This window comes from Setaria viridis, chromosome 2 (genome assembly GCF_005286985.2).
Source record: "Setaria viridis chromosome 2, Setaria_viridis_v4.0, whole genome shotgun sequence".
Lineage (NCBI taxonomy): Eukaryota > Viridiplantae > Streptophyta > Magnoliopsida > Poales > Poaceae > Setaria > Setaria viridis.
In genome coordinates this window covers 47,325,339-47,339,150 of record NC_048264.2, presented here as the reverse complement: position 1 = coordinate 47,339,150, position 13,812 = coordinate 47,325,339, and the positions used below count along the sequence as shown (strand labels likewise).

Below are 13,812 nucleotides of genomic sequence, written 5' to 3'. Positions count from 1 at the left end.
TCTTAACTTTTCACTTTGCATCATAGGTCTGCGTTTGAATTTGTTTAATGAACCCTAAGTTTGAGCTATAATTTTAACATAGAAATCTATATTCTCATTACTTCCTCTATATCTTTATAAATGATGACACACATCATGCATATATATCTTAATTATTATATCATATACCAATAGTGTAAGAAATGGACGATTTAGAATCATATATTGATTTAGAATCATATATTGATGTATATTTTTAATTAAGGTGATTTGGATTGAAATGTAGGATTAATGGCATATGTGGGTAATACACATGCAAGTTTAAGGGTTACTTTATTTTTTTAAAGTATTAACAGTGGGCAATTTAGTTGCAAATTTAGGGGATTATTTTAATTTATATAATGGCAGAGGTGGGTAATTAGATATAGATTCATGGGATTACTTTAAGCTATTTTCATAATAGTATAGGTGGGTAATTTTTTAGAAAATATAATAGATCATACGACTATTATGATTTAAGTCTACCGATCAGATATTTTGTTTTTTTAGAATTTATAGAATTTTTTTTTCTATAGTATCTATTTCGGAATTCTAGCTAAGACTTCACTCCGATTAGTAATAGTAAGCACGATGAGAGAGATTAGTAGAAGCGAAGCAACCCGGCAGCAGTAGTGCCACCAACCCGAGCCGTGAAGCGACGACACTCCTGATACTATGCTCGTCCGATGACGCCGATTGCAATCCCACTGACGCGGCGGCGGGGCGGTTGCCGTCTCCACCGCCGCCGCGGCACCGCGTGCCCGCTCGATAGCGACCTCCATGCGGGGACGGCGGAGCCCTAGACACCTCGTGGCCGGCCCCCACTGGTGCTACCTCCTCCCGGCACGACGACATTGGTGAGCCGCCGCAACCCTAGTGGGGAAAACTCGCAGCTTTGCTTCCCCGCGACATTGGCCACCATAGATTTCCTTTTCGTTTCGTTTCTATTCATTTGATTTTATCGAGGAATTTTTTTGAGCGGATTTTTTTAGATCGAGGAATTGATAAATGATTGCACATTGTTGCTTCCCCGCGATGTAGTGCGTGAGTGAACGGAGAAGTAAAGCTTCAAACAGAATGCTGACGTCCCTGTCCGTTCTTATCTTCCATGCTCATCATCGTCTGCTTGTTGGCTATCTTTGCTTCCACTCGTGCAACTCCTTTTTGCACAAATTGCTAGTTCCTTAACATAGTAGCGTGTGCGTATATATAGAATGCCCTTTGAGTTTTGAGCTATGAATTCACTCACTGAGAACAATGGGCGTGCAGAGACAGAGAGCCCGTGCTGCTTCATTGCTCCACGCCCTGGTTGTTGGGTGTGTCTTGTGCTGGACATTGTCTGCTCGGTGTGTGGAGGGCCAGAGCCAAACTGGGCAGCTGAGCGTGGATGCCTCACCGCAGAATGTTAGGAAGATCCCTGATAAGATGTTCGGTATCTTTTTTGAGGTGAGAGTCAAGCTACAATTGTTTTTTTAAGTTAGCAGAATCAGTTCATCTGGTGGCACAACAATTCAAATTCTGAAACCAAAAGAACAGAAGCATTTTCTTTTTGTTTTTCTGCTCTGACGGTTATCCTGAGGAAAACTGGTAATCTGAAGTTTCTGGTTCTACTTGTAGGAGATCAACCATGCTGGAGCTGGTGGTTTGTGGGCAGAGCTTGTAAGCAACAGAGGTAATGAAAAGCAACTATTACTTACTTCTACATCCATATCCGATAAAGTTAGTATCAGGTTTCATTTAATGCATGAAGTGTCCATTTCTCCACTTCTCCTTTTGTTTTGTTTAATTTGTGTACGCTACGCTCTCACAAAGTTACTTCCAGGTTTCGAGGCTGGCGGCCCTAATACACCTTCCAATATTGACCCATGGCTGATCATTGGGGATGAATCAAGTATCATTGTTGGAACTGATCGGACATCATGTTTTGAACGTAATCCAGTTGCACTTCGGATGGAAGTTCTTTGTGATTCAAAAAGAACCAATGCCTGCCCATCCGGAGGTGTTGGGGTCTACAATCCTGGTTACTGGGGAATGGTATGGTATTTCCATTTACTTATGTTTTTGAAAAAATATGCATACTGGAACTATAAACTTTTGTGAAGCTGACGTGATATTATCTATCCTATAAAATGCTGCTACCTTTTCTACCTTGCCTTGTGTGATGTGTTTCTCTCTCTTTTCCAGAACATTGAAAAAGGGAAGGTTTATAAGGTGAGCCTGCATATTAGGTCATCAGACGCAGTGTCCTTGACTGTCTCATTGACAAGTTCTGATGGTCTACAAAAACTTGCTGCTCATACCATCACGTAATGTATTGTGCTGTTAATGCTAGCATGAATGGATGCGTACATTTTTCATGTAATATTTACGTGATTTTTTGCTGCACTTTCAGAGGTAGCAAGAAATCCTTTGCAAAATGGACAAAGATAGAATTCCATTTGAAGTCCAGCCAAAATAATACCAACTCGAGGCTTCAACTTACAACCAGCAAAAGCGGGGTGATTTGGCTTGATCAAGTGTCAGTCATGCCATTGGACACTTACATGGTATCCTGCTATTACTCACATTTGCTTTTTATATTCTTTATTTTCTAGTGGTCAGTTATTTCTTATTGGTTGGTGTAACATATCTGTTAACCTATTTCAACTGGCCCAACTATCTATAGTTATAAGTTATGCTTTATTTTCCTCCAACTTAGAGGCTCATTGATCGTTTGACATTTTATTCATTAAAATTTTGTCTTAGGGGCATGGTTTTCGGAAAGATCTTTCTTTGATGTTGGCCAATCTCAAGCCTCAGTTTCTCAAATTCCCAGGTTTATATCTTTGATTTTCTTATGCTAGTCTAAAGTCAAGTTAAACAGTGTACATGTATTTATGGTGATGGTATACATCTTACATGTTTCAGGCGGTAACTATGCCATGGGAAATTATCTACGAAATGCATTTTGGTGGAGTGAAACAGTGGGACCATGGGAGGAAAGACCTGGTCACTTCAATGATGCCTGGGGATACTGGACTGATGATGGACTTGGATTTTTTGAGTTCCTTCAGGTAGTTATACCTGTAATTTGACTTTGAACCTAAGATATCTAATGTAAATATATTTAATATTCATTATTTCTGTACTGTAGTTGGCTGAAGACCTTGGTGCTTCACCGGTTTGGGTGGTCAATGATGGTAATTTCAGTCCCTGAAGATATTTGAGGTCTAGCTAATCACTTGATTTATGATGTGAAATTCTTTCCAACAATCCAGGAGCAAGCCTTAATGAAGAAGTTTCTACTGCAACAATTGCATCATTGGTTAAGGTATTTGTTTACATATTGTTCAGTCAAATCTTCCTTTGATATAAGAATGGAATATGACTGAGTTAACTACTGCACACCATGGTTTCTATTTCTATAATTCATTTTCTAGACAAAAGAAATGTTAGTTTTTTTAGCTTGACAGTTTAAATCATCTGCATTAATTATCTTTTGTTAACTGAAGTTGAACAAATCATGGAAGCATTCGAGTACACAATTTTTCCTGATGATGAATTTCAAGGACATCTTAGCATTTCCAATCTGTTGTGCAGAGGGCAAAATGATCATATTTATCAAGTGACAATTGCTATGTGAACACATGACAACAATAACTAGTATATAAAAACACAGTTCACAACTCACGAGCTTACAGTTATGTTTGTCTCAATGTTTTGATGGGGACATGTGAGGTGGGCAAGTAGTACTGTTTTAGTGGATCAAGAGGTGAATTTACTGTTACTGTTGTCTATTCCCTAATTCACCTGATCTGATGCTGATAATACCTGGCTTTGGGACTTCCAGTTCCAAAGTCACCGAGTTCATCAGTATTGCCTGTTACAAGTCGACTAAATTTCTAGTGTCTTGTTCATCACCCTCTTATTGCTATTTTCTGCATTTTGTTTATGCTTTGACTATTTCAGGATGTTGTTAATGGCATCGAGTTTGCCAGGGGAGGACCCAAAACACCTTGGGGTTCAGTTCGTGTAGCAATGGGACACCCACAACCTTTTAAGCTTGATTATGTTTCGATAGGAAATCAAGAATGTTGGATGCTCTACTACAGAGGTTTATAGTTCAACTATATACCCACTTAAAATATGCATGAACTAACATGATTTGGCATGTTTGTATACTAGTGATTTTTTTTTCTGCATATCGGTTATGAATACTGTAGGTTCTACTTTTCAGTCATGTTATCTTTTGATGTGTAAGAAGATAGTCCAGTGTGCCTTTTATGTTCAGTTATGCATAAAGCAGTAGAAGGCTCATGCTCTTATGTTTTTCATTTGACAGGAAATTACCAAAAGTTTTATTCTGCGATTAAGGCTGCCTACCCTGACATCAACATTATATCAAGTTGTGATAGGTCCACTATTTCGCCATCCAACCCTGCTGATCTGTATGATGTTCATGTAATGTCTCTATGCTTTCCTTGGTTGCTTGAGCAAAATTGTTACATGGTTGACAAAAAAGCATCATCTTTTGGGATGCAGGTCTACACCTCTTCGAGTAATATGTTTTCCAGAACTAGTATGTTTGACAACACACCACGTAGTGCACCGAAGGTTTGTTCTGCTCTCTATATCTGCAGTGTTTTCTGCAAAACTTACACATAGAAATGATGGGGAACACTGACTCTTTAGGCAATTGTTAGCGAGTACGCTGTGACTGGGAATGATGCTGGCAAAGGAACACTGGTAGCAGCACTAGCAGAAGCTGCATTTCTCATTGGATTGGAAAGGAACAGGTTAGCTTTACTCTTTCTTCTTCATTGTAGTGTTGTGCCATATAACCAATTCTCAGATCTGTGTTGCTTGTGGCTACCAAATTTAAAGCGTGATACTATTTTTTATTAGAAAAAATATGTTGCAAACCTAATTTCTTGTCCCTTCTTTTTTGGCTACTGCAGTGATGTGGTCGAGATGGCAAGCTGTGCACCCCTTTTTGTAAATGACAATGACCGCAGGTACGGACTCAGCATCTTAAGAGAAACATGTTACGGTTTGAAGTCTCTGTTTCTGCTTGCACAGATTTTAAAGATAAACTGGCATTCTGTTAATCATCTGATATTCTCCGCAAGGAACTATTTGAATTTTTATCCAACTTTCATAATGATTTCCTTCTGTCATGTACTTGAATAATCCACATGATTCTTTTTTTAAAAAAAAATGTGTGAAACTAGGTGGAACCCAGATGCCATCGTCTTCAATTCGTGGCAGCACTATGGATGCCCCAACTACTGGATGCTACACTTCTTCAAGGATTCAAGTGGTGCTGCCCTTCATCCTACAACCATTCAGATCTCGAACTACGATCAGCTGGTTGCATCTGCCATCACTTGGCAGAATGCTAAAGACAAGAGCACCTACCTCAGGATAAAGGTAATAATTGTCTTGTTTCTATGTTTCCGCAATCAGAAAAAGGAGCAAATATGGAGTGTGGATGCGAAATCGTGTTGCAGGTGGTCAATTTCGGGAGCAGAGCCGTGGATCTCAATGTCTCTGTGGCAGGGCTGGCGAACGGCATCAAGAAGTCTGGATCGAAACAGACGGTTCTAACATCCAGCAGTCCGCTTGACGAGAACTCCTTCCAGCAGCCGGAGAAGGTCGGTAGTTTAACTGAATCTGTCATTGAGGTCGGACTAGCAAGCTAAGGAGGAATGTTTGGTGGATGAAACTGTGCAGGTGGTGCCGGTGTCGAGCCCGTTGGCGAACGCGAAGCAGCAGATGGGTGTGTCCGTGAGGCCGTACTCCCTGACCTCGTTTGACCTGCTGCTGGAGCCGAGCAAGCATGCCAGCATCTGAAGAAGCAGCAGCTGTACTAGCTACGGCGGCCAAATCGACGATGAGGAGAGAATAGATACTACGTACGTACTAGTTATCATCTATGTTGCTCCAGTATCATTAGTTGGTAGATTATACTACGTACGCTACCGGTGATTGTCCTAAACATGTCCTTTGCTAAAGTCTGGTCTTCAAGATACCATTGGTTGAGCAGCTTGTGCAGAAGTACAGCTTTCACCTGAGCTGTTAGTCCGTGACTGTCTTGCAACGGTGAACCATCGCTGAGACGAACACTTTCCAATATTGCTGTGCTGTGGAGAGCGCAACCGTGTATGTTGTGACCAGATGATAACTAGCCTTATTCTTGGCATAACCAATAAGCTCCGTTGTAGTCTAGCTGGTTAGGATACTCGGCTCTCACCCGAGAGACCCGGGTTCGAGTCCCGGCAACGGAACAACCTTTTTTTTTTTCGTTTTCACATGTTTGCAGTTCTCCTCTTGTTTGCGCTTCTCTTTTATTTTGTTTTTTTTCCCCACCCTCTTTTTCATGTTTGCCGTTCTCGTCTTGGTTGCGACGCGGCAGCAGGCTGAAGCGTTGGTGCTGCTTTGCATTGCCTGCTACTGCTGCTGCTACTGCTACAGAGCCAACACCGTGCGTCCGTGACGTAGCGCGAATGCAAGTGTCCAAGGCCGTTGGGTGCCTACAGGACGCAAACGCAACTGACCCACCTACCTACCTGCGACCTGCGTCCGTCCGAGCAGCACGCAGCTGCCAGGAAGCTTCCCTACCTTCCTTCCCCTGCAGTGCAGGTCGTCGTCAGTTTGAGGCCAACACCTGATGATTCATGATGGATACGATAGACTAGTCGTATCCATTCTGCTGGCTTTGCCGCGTCAGTTACTGGCATGGCATGGCACGGGGAACATGCACGCATGATGCCCGCTTGCATTGCCTTCCCAACTGCCTACTTGTGCACCATGAGGTCTCAAACAAAGAGCATTAGGCACGACGCCTATCTCAAATAGAAGAAGAAAGAAGCAGCCAAATAAACCCAACCCCAATTGGATCCAAGTCAAGATCCATGGCTAACAAAATTAACAATGTCAATGCCTAGCTGCTGCTCATCGTTTTATTTAAAATGCTCCTACTAATAAAAGCCTGCATTGCAATGGGCATGCTAATCACGTCCACCACCCCCCTCATAAACAAACAATGACTCCTCCAAAAACAGATTATAATACCAAAAGTCGCCCTTCAATTCATGCTCGTTGTCATTGCAGGGCAAATTCGGCTTGGAGTTTTCATACTAACTGCAACTTCTAGTAGCTAATTCCAAATTAGTAGATTAAAAGCTGCTTTCTCTCCTGTCTTCTCTCCTGTCTTGTTGCCATTTCCCAACCTCTGCCTCTCCTCGTCCCCTTGCTGGCTTGCTCTGTCTCCTTCCTACCGCTCTCTCTTTCTCCACACATCTCTCTCCCCGCAATCCAAACCGCCTCGCCTCTCCTCCTCTGTCTCTTCTGGCGCTCGGAACGTTCATATCCTCCTGACCACGCCGCTCTACGCGCTTCTTCAAGGTACACTGCACTGCACTTGAGCATTCCAGTTTCCCGTTTATTCTTCGATTCTTCCGCTTGACTCCACATCTGCGCGCGATTTTCATCAGTCTAGCATTGCCCTTCGCATTTGGGCCGGTCGTCTCCTTCTCTGACGACTTTTGGATCAGGCAGTGAGGTGAGGCAGCCATGACGTCTTTGTATGCGCGTCAGTTAGTTGCGCCTTGATCCTCGCCTTTCTCTCGTTTTGCCCCCCTTTCCTACTGTTGCTGCAGAATTGTTGCCAATCTGCAGCAGTCGCGCTTGTTTGGATTTGTATACCTTCTGAGATTCAGTTTTGTGCATTTATCCCAAACACGATTCCTGCAAATGCTTCGAATCACAAAAGCCCCACGTTTCTCTGAAATTTCAGGCCTTTCTGAAAAAATGCCAGGTCTGAATGGCTTGTTTGGTGTACAGTGTCTAGGGGTTTTACTAGGGAACAAGTGAATGCCGAGATCCAATTCATTGAATCCCTTTCTAATACATGCTACATTGCCCATCTAGTGATCTGCTTTGCTTTTCGAGCCTGAATGACTGTTTACCTTGCAGTTTTAGTGTCTCAGGTTGTCTGCAGTTTGTATGACAAAGGCTTTGCGCCTTGCAGATTACTACTATATTCAGTACAGGTTTGCTTTTGCGACAGGACACCAAGTTCTATCCCCATTTCCCTCCAAATTTTTCTCCTCGATTCAGTAACATGAGATGTGCGCTGTTATAATTGTGTCTGCAATGGATTCAGATCGATATCTACCGTTTCTCTCTACTACTGTCTTCTGAATGCCGAACCATTAAGTTTTCGCTGCAAAATGAATATACTGACACACCCAGTTTAATCCTTCAGTACCAGGTCTTTGAGAACTGGTTTCAAGGAGATTAGGAAGACTGTCTTGGAGCATGTATAGGGCCAAGAGAGCTGCTTCACTTAAAGTGAAGCGCCGTGTTGGCAAGTATGAGCTTGGGCGCGCAATTGGGGAAGGAACATTTGCAAAGGTCCGGATTGCAAAGAACATGGAAACTGAGGAGCACGTAGCTATCAAGATCATTGACAAGGCAAAGGTTAAGAAGCACAAATTGTTTGAACAGGTGGGGGCTTAAAACTGTGTGCTACTTTCCTTGATTTTCACCGTGCACGGAAAGTTTCCTCAAATCTTTCGTTTTGTTTGTCATATCTACTAAAAAAGATAAATTATTGATGCCACTCTAAACTATATGGCAGATTAGGCGGGAAATTTGCACGATGAAATTAATACAACATCCCAATGTTGTCCGATTGTATGAGGTGAACCCTAAACTTCACATATACAAACAATTTTTCGTTATTACATCGTCTGAAATAGAAATATGCACATCCAGATCTAAAGTTTTGTAACCATTTGGATTATTTTTTTTTCTGTCTTATAACAGGTGATGGGAAGTAGAGCAAAGATTTACATTGTTCTGGAATTTGTTATGGGTGGAGAGCTCCACGATATCGTTGTAAGTTCTACTATATCACTGCTTCATCATATTTGATCTTATTCTTTTTTCATGTAGTTTATGTAGTACCCTAGCTGCTTTTCTAGCCTAAACTTTACATATACAAATATTAGACATGTCCCTGCTTCATATAGCACCGTAGTTGTTTTTCTTTGCATGAAAGTTTGGTAATTTATTGTCTGAATTCACAATCAGGCTACAAGTGGAAGATTGAAGGAGGATGAAGCATGCAGATACTTTCAACAGCTGATAAATGCAGTAGATTATTGCCATAGTAGGGGCGTATACCACAGAGACTTAAAGGTGTAGTGCTGACCCTTGATTATGCGCTTTGTTTGTGTCATCAGTTATGATCTAGCAAAATAGTATGAAACTGACACAGTGATGTTTCTCGTGTGCCAGCTAGAGAACCTGTTACTTGATATTGCTGGAAACCTCAAAATTTCTGATTTCGGTTTAAGTGCTATATCTGACCAAGTGAAGGTACTATCAGACAACAATCTGAAAGATTACCGAAGTTATTGCAGTTTCATTCTGTTTCACTGCATTTCACTAATTTACACTACAATTCTTGAACTATTTCAATGCTAGCAGAATGATGGACTGCTACATACTATATGTGGAACACCTAACTATGTTGCTCCAGAGGTAATTATGTGTTTTTACAGCTCCTCGTCTTTTGCTTTAACCAAAAATAAGTTTGCCTAACACGAATTTCTATCCTTTATGTAGGTTATTGATGACAAAGGCTATGATGGTGCCCTTGCAGACCTTTGGTCGTGTGGGGTGATCCTATTTGTGCTGCTTGCAGGATATCTGCCTTTTGAGGATGACAACATCGCATCCCTTTATAAAAAGGTACATACAGATGGAACAACACCTCTTGCTATGCAAAAAACAACACCTAAAAAATTCTAACATTTTAGGATATATTTTTTAATTTAATCTCTGTTAACAGATCTCAGGAGCTCAGTTTACATGTCCGTCTTGGTTTTCTGCTGGAGCTAAGAAGCTGATCACCAGAATTCTGGATCCTAATCCTTCAACTGTAAGTTGCTACTGAAATAGGAATGTGGAAAAGAACGATTTTCATGAAGCACAAGTACTGTATGAGTTTAAACATTTAGTTGCTTAACATTTTCACACTCTGAATGGCTTTTCCTCTACAAATATTATGTCCTTTTTGTGTTTCTCCAATGCCTATGCTACTTGTGGAGTGCTGTCTTACTTGGTTTTCCATTGTTTTTTACCAGCGGATTACGGTTCCTCAAGTACTAAAAGATCCATGGTTCAAAAAAGGCTACAAGCCACCTGCTTTCGACGAGAAATGTCAAGCTAGTTTAGATGATGTTGACGCTGCTTTTGGAGACTCAGAGGTGAATTAATTGATTGAACCAGCTTATCACCTGGAAAGTACTGAGGCTTTTCGTGGTTGAAATGAGATGATTAAGTTGACCATGTTGTACATTTTCCAGGAACTTCTTGTGACAGAGGAAATGGAAGGGCAACCAGCTTCGATGAATGCATTTGAATTGATTTCAATGAACAAGGGGCTGAATCTGGATAATTTTTTTGAATCTGATGAGGTAGGAATATTTGGAGTTGCAGAACTGTACCATGATTCAGTTTAGTGTATTTTGCTATACACACTATCTATAAAGCAATTGGAACTGTGCCATTGTGATGAGAAGCTCAATTTTGCTAATCTCTGACAGAAGTACAAGCGGGAAACAAGATTTGCATCGCAATGTCCTCCGAAAGAAATTATCAATAGAATAGAAGAAGCTGCTAAGCCACTTGGGTTCGATATCCAAAAGAAAAACTACAAGGTATGATGACAATCCTGGCCTCTAATGTTCCTATTTATCACAATATAGCTTTCAAATTAATCCTACAGATTTGAAGGAAAAAATTGAATATCAATAAATAAAACCATGTTTATAACCCCCCCAATCCCATGACCTGAATCTTGACAAATCTTTGTATCTTTTTATCTCACCCACTGTTCTTTTTAGATGCTAATGGAGAACCCAAAAGCAGGAAGAAAAGGAAATTTAAATGTCGCCACTGAGGTAAGGGAGGACAGTAGGACACCCTGCGATATTTTTTTTTTGGGAAATAAAAGAGTATTACGAATTGAAACATTATCCTGTGGCATGTTTAGGTTTTCCAAGTCGCCCCATCCCTGCATGTGGTTGAGCTGAAGAAGGCAAAGGGAGATACTCTGGAGTTTCAAAATGTACTGTCTTTAAATTCTGTCTGCAAACTCAAGTAACTGTAATCATCGATTCAGTATCCAAACTCACATCTATCCTTCACAGTTCTACAGAACTCTGTCCACGGAGCTGAAGGACGTGGTTTGGGTGTGCAATGATGAAGACAGAACCTCCACACCATGAAGCAGTCGCAGACGTTCAGAGCTTACAGAACTTGGTTTTCCCTGTACATAGCTCGCTTGTTACAAAAGATAAATTTGATGCCTAATGTAGTAATGTACATATAGGCTTCGCCTGAAAAAGGCAGCTGAAGGTTTTGATGAATGAAGAGGTAGATGAAGCATAGGCCAGAAGGTTGGTTGTTCCTGTAGTGAAACACTGACATGGTGTTCGGCTATTCATATTCGTTTGTTCAAATTTCTCCGAATATCTTTCTGGACAGCTGAGATGAATGCTTGTTAGTTGGCAAAAGTCCAAACGGAAACGGACCGTCGTTATATCTCAACAAAGTTGGTATACAAGGATACCTTGCGAATGAAAGTACGTGTACATTACACTGAACGTTCGAACCCACTAGTTTCAGTTGAAACTTCAGAGAATTATTTTTATTCTTAAGCACATGGGATACACTTGTCGATCGAACGGGTTTCTTGGGATAAGATTATAGAAGACTAGAATGTTCAAACACAACACAACCACACCATGCAGCAAGCACGTTCAAGCAGCAACTTGTTCCACCAGGTTTTCTGAAAGTTCTGCACCAGTGCTCTCCTCTGCATCCAAGGCCTTGGGAACATGAACATCTTCATTCTTGATGTTTTCCAGGATGCTTGAGCTCCATCCAGAAAGCTGTTTCACAGATGCATCATCTGCAAAAGAATTATCATACTATCAGCAAGGAAGTACAATAAATAAACACGGCGCTTGTGCTGATTCCATGGAGGCATGGAATTGAACAAGACGATCTGGGGAGAGTGCGAACCAAGCCTGGGGACAGTGTGGCCCTGGGGATGCCTTATGATGAGGGGGTCATCAAAGGCAGAAGCAAGCTCCTCAGAAGGTACTTTGAGCCAGTCCTTTTCTCCAATAAAATGCACTGATTTCACCTTGATCAGGTCCTTATAGGCGATATCGCAGATGCTTGGGTCCCTGAACTTGCTCCCAGATATTGAGACCATGAACTTAATTGGTGGATGATCACTCAAAACCTTGCCCTATATTGCATATGGTTAGGCAAATTTCAGCATAACCAACTTCACTGCTTAAGTTTCCATGTTCAAGTTAATGTTATTACAACAGTTAATCAGGATGGTTGTGCCATTTATGACTACTAAAATTCACATTTTTTATATTCTCCCAGAAAAAGGGCCAAGCTTTATTTAGTATGTAGTAGCCACAAAACTCACAAGTACCAAAGCTTATTGCTATCTTTCACAGTACATTCGTTAACATTTGCAAACACAGTTTGCTGCATCTTCGTCTTTTGCTAGAATTTAACTCAAGTCCTACAGAATTTAGGAGTAGAAATTTACCTGTGCTTGGTAGCCAATCAGAAGGGCTGAAAGTGTTGCACCCTGGAAAGATAAATGAACAAATAAGGTGCAAGACTCCACCATATGTTGTTCAAGGGGGCGAAAAAAAAGAAGTCCACTATATGTTCAACACAGGTTGAAACTTGAAACTTGAAAGACAGCCACAGCATCGTTCAGTAAGTCAGATCTGATTAATTAAAGGTCACGACTCAATCCAACTGCTTGGACCTCATCAAAGTGCTTGTGAGTTATAATCCTATCAGAAGTGCACCTTGGGTAGCAGGAAATTAAGAGGTTAATTGCAAGACATCACTGGGTTTCCAGTTTCCACCGAAAGTATTAGATAGATTTTTTTTTACAGCAGCTCAAAAGGTGTCAGTTCGGTGCATTTTATGTTTGATATGCGAATGCTTAGCCCAAATTCAGTATGCAGATATCATCATATACTAACGAATCTGAGGAACTATATAATATCAAATTAGACAAGAGATTGGGACACTCAACTATCAGGTGCTCAGTAATAGTTATTTCATTGGTTTTGATTTTTACCTGGGAGAATCCAAGCAGACCTTCAAACGGTCCATTTCTCACCATGTAATCGCATAGATACGAAATGCATTCATCTAGATTTGTGTATTCAGTGAATTCCTGTGTACAAAAACACCCAAGTGTTACGGCACATAGGAATGAAAATGACGGAGTGGTCATCTCTGGCATGAATAGCTAAGACATGGACTATGTTATGACGATGACTAAACTGTAATTAAAATATAGATCATGTATCAGAATGCCATGATAACTACTTATTTCAGTTTGGTTTCATCTGAAGCAATCCGAAGCATTAACCTTATTGAACTGGAACCACTCAAAGTACGGTGGTGGGAATATGCCCTCAATCTCTGACTTTCCACCAGCTGGGAAGATGCCATCAGGGAATACCTGAAAAACCATAAAAAAATTGTTCAAGAACAAAACAAAACAGAGAGTAGACCACTAAACCAATCAATCAGATCTTCGAATCCAGGGCAGAACCATGTCAAACTGCTGGAAGATAGAAGGGTGCCACTTGCTGATCTGCTTCTTCAAGAAACTCCCACTTGTCCGGAAGCCATGCAGGCACAGCACCTTTGCTTTCTTGTCCTGCTCCATGAGCTCAACTCCCC

At 41.1% G+C, this 13,812-nt stretch overlaps 3 protein-coding genes and 1 non-coding gene across 7 annotated transcripts; 3 read left to right on the top strand and 1 right to left on the bottom strand.

Annotated features, from left to right (window-relative positions):
- Positions 1–657: 657 nt before the first annotated feature.
- On the top strand, positions 658–6,039 carry LOC117843949 (alpha-L-arabinofuranosidase 1). Of its 2 annotated transcripts, XM_034724739.2 has the most exons (18): positions 658–875; positions 1,288–1,464; positions 1,636–1,690; positions 1,841–2,052; positions 2,203–2,324; positions 2,411–2,564; positions 2,764–2,833; positions 2,926–3,071; positions 3,152–3,197; positions 3,276–3,328; positions 3,967–4,111; positions 4,340–4,458; positions 4,540–4,611; positions 4,690–4,793; positions 4,956–5,012; positions 5,229–5,427; positions 5,508–5,651; positions 5,731–6,039. In XM_034724739.2, exons 2-18 carry the CDS (start codon positions 1,444–1,446, stop codon positions 5,848–5,850), a joined length of 1,839 nt encoding a protein of 612 aa, XP_034580630.1. In that variant the 5' UTR covers positions 658–875; positions 1,288–1,443; the 3' UTR covers positions 5,851–6,039. The 2 variants fall into 2 exon arrangements, with proteins under 2 accessions (XP_034580630.1, XP_034580629.1); XM_034724738.2 differs by lacking the exon at positions 658–875 and having other exon boundaries at positions 1,225–1,464.
- Positions 6,040–6,211: 172 nt separating this feature from the next.
- Positions 6,212–6,284, top strand: TRNAE-CUC (transfer RNA glutamic acid (anticodon CUC)). Its single transcript has one exon. It is a non-coding gene; the product is annotated as a tRNA-Glu (tRNA).
- A 612-nt stretch (positions 6,285–6,896) lies between these two features.
- Positions 6,897–11,538, top strand: LOC117843950 (CBL-interacting protein kinase 31). Of its 3 annotated transcripts, XM_034724741.2 has the most exons (16): positions 6,897–7,404; positions 7,494–7,561; positions 8,267–8,508; positions 8,642–8,704; positions 8,830–8,901; positions 9,097–9,204; positions 9,304–9,384; positions 9,496–9,549; positions 9,634–9,759; positions 9,860–9,949; positions 10,155–10,277; positions 10,377–10,487; positions 10,617–10,730; positions 10,917–10,973; positions 11,066–11,140; positions 11,223–11,538. In XM_034724741.2, the coding sequence occupies exons 3-16, from the start codon at positions 8,320–8,322 to the stop codon at positions 11,298–11,300; spliced, it is 1,341 nt and encodes a 446-aa protein (XP_034580632.1). In that variant the 5' UTR covers positions 6,897–7,404; positions 7,494–7,561; positions 8,267–8,319; the 3' UTR covers positions 11,301–11,538. The 3 variants fall into 3 exon arrangements, with proteins under 3 accessions (XP_034580632.1, XP_034580631.1, XP_072147805.1); XM_034724740.2 differs by lacking the exon at positions 7,494–7,561 and having other exon boundaries at positions 6,899–7,404; XM_072291704.1 differs by lacking the exons at positions 6,897–7,404; positions 7,494–7,561 and having other exon boundaries at positions 8,390–8,508; positions 8,647–8,704.
- Positions 11,539–11,694: 156 nt separating this feature from the next.
- LOC117843953 (dihydrofolate reductase) lies at positions 11,695–13,812 on the bottom strand. Its single transcript, NM_001422304.1, has 6 exons — positions 13,682–13,812; positions 13,496–13,588; positions 13,199–13,297; positions 12,650–12,691; positions 12,100–12,331; positions 11,695–11,986 (listed from the first exon to the last, which is right to left on the bottom strand). Exons 1-6 carry the CDS (start codon positions 13,796–13,798, stop codon positions 11,835–11,837), a joined length of 735 nt encoding a protein of 244 aa, NP_001409233.1. The 5' UTR covers positions 13,799–13,812; the 3' UTR covers positions 11,695–11,834.

Coding starts and splice junctions, on each gene's coding strand:
- LOC117843949 (XM_034724738.2), top strand. CDS start 1,276: ATGGGCGTGCAGAGACAGAGAGCCCGTGCTGCTTCATTGCTCCACGCC. Junction 1,465..1,635: donor TGTTCGGTATCTTTTTTGAG/GTGAGAGTCAAG, acceptor TTCTACTTGTAG/GAGATCAACCATGCTGGAGC. Junction 5,428..5,507: donor GCACCTACCTCAGGATAAAG/GTAATAATTGTC, acceptor ATCGTGTTGCAG/GTGGTCAATTTCGGGAGCAG.
- LOC117843950 (XM_034724741.2), top strand. CDS start 8,320: ATGTATAGGGCCAAGAGAGCTGCTTCACTTAAAGTGAAGCGCCGTGTT. Junction 10,488..10,616: donor ATTTTTTTGAATCTGATGAG/GTAGGAATATTT, acceptor AATCTCTGACAG/AAGTACAAGCGGGAAACAAG. Junction 11,141..11,222: donor ATACTCTGGAGTTTCAAAAT/GTACTGTCTTTA, acceptor TATCCTTCACAG/TTCTACAGAACTCTGTCCAC.
- LOC117843953 (NM_001422304.1), bottom strand. CDS start 13,798: ATGGAGCAGGACAAGAAAGCAAAGGTGCTGTGCCTGCATGGCTTCCGG. Junction 13,589..13,681: donor TCTTCCAGCAGTTTGACATG/GTTCTGCCCTGG, acceptor ATGGTTTTTCAG/GTATTCCCTGATGGCATCTT. Junction 12,692..13,198: donor GTCTGCTTGGATTCTCCCAG/GTAAAAATCAAA, acceptor TTATCTTTCCAG/GGTGCAACACTTTCAGCCCT.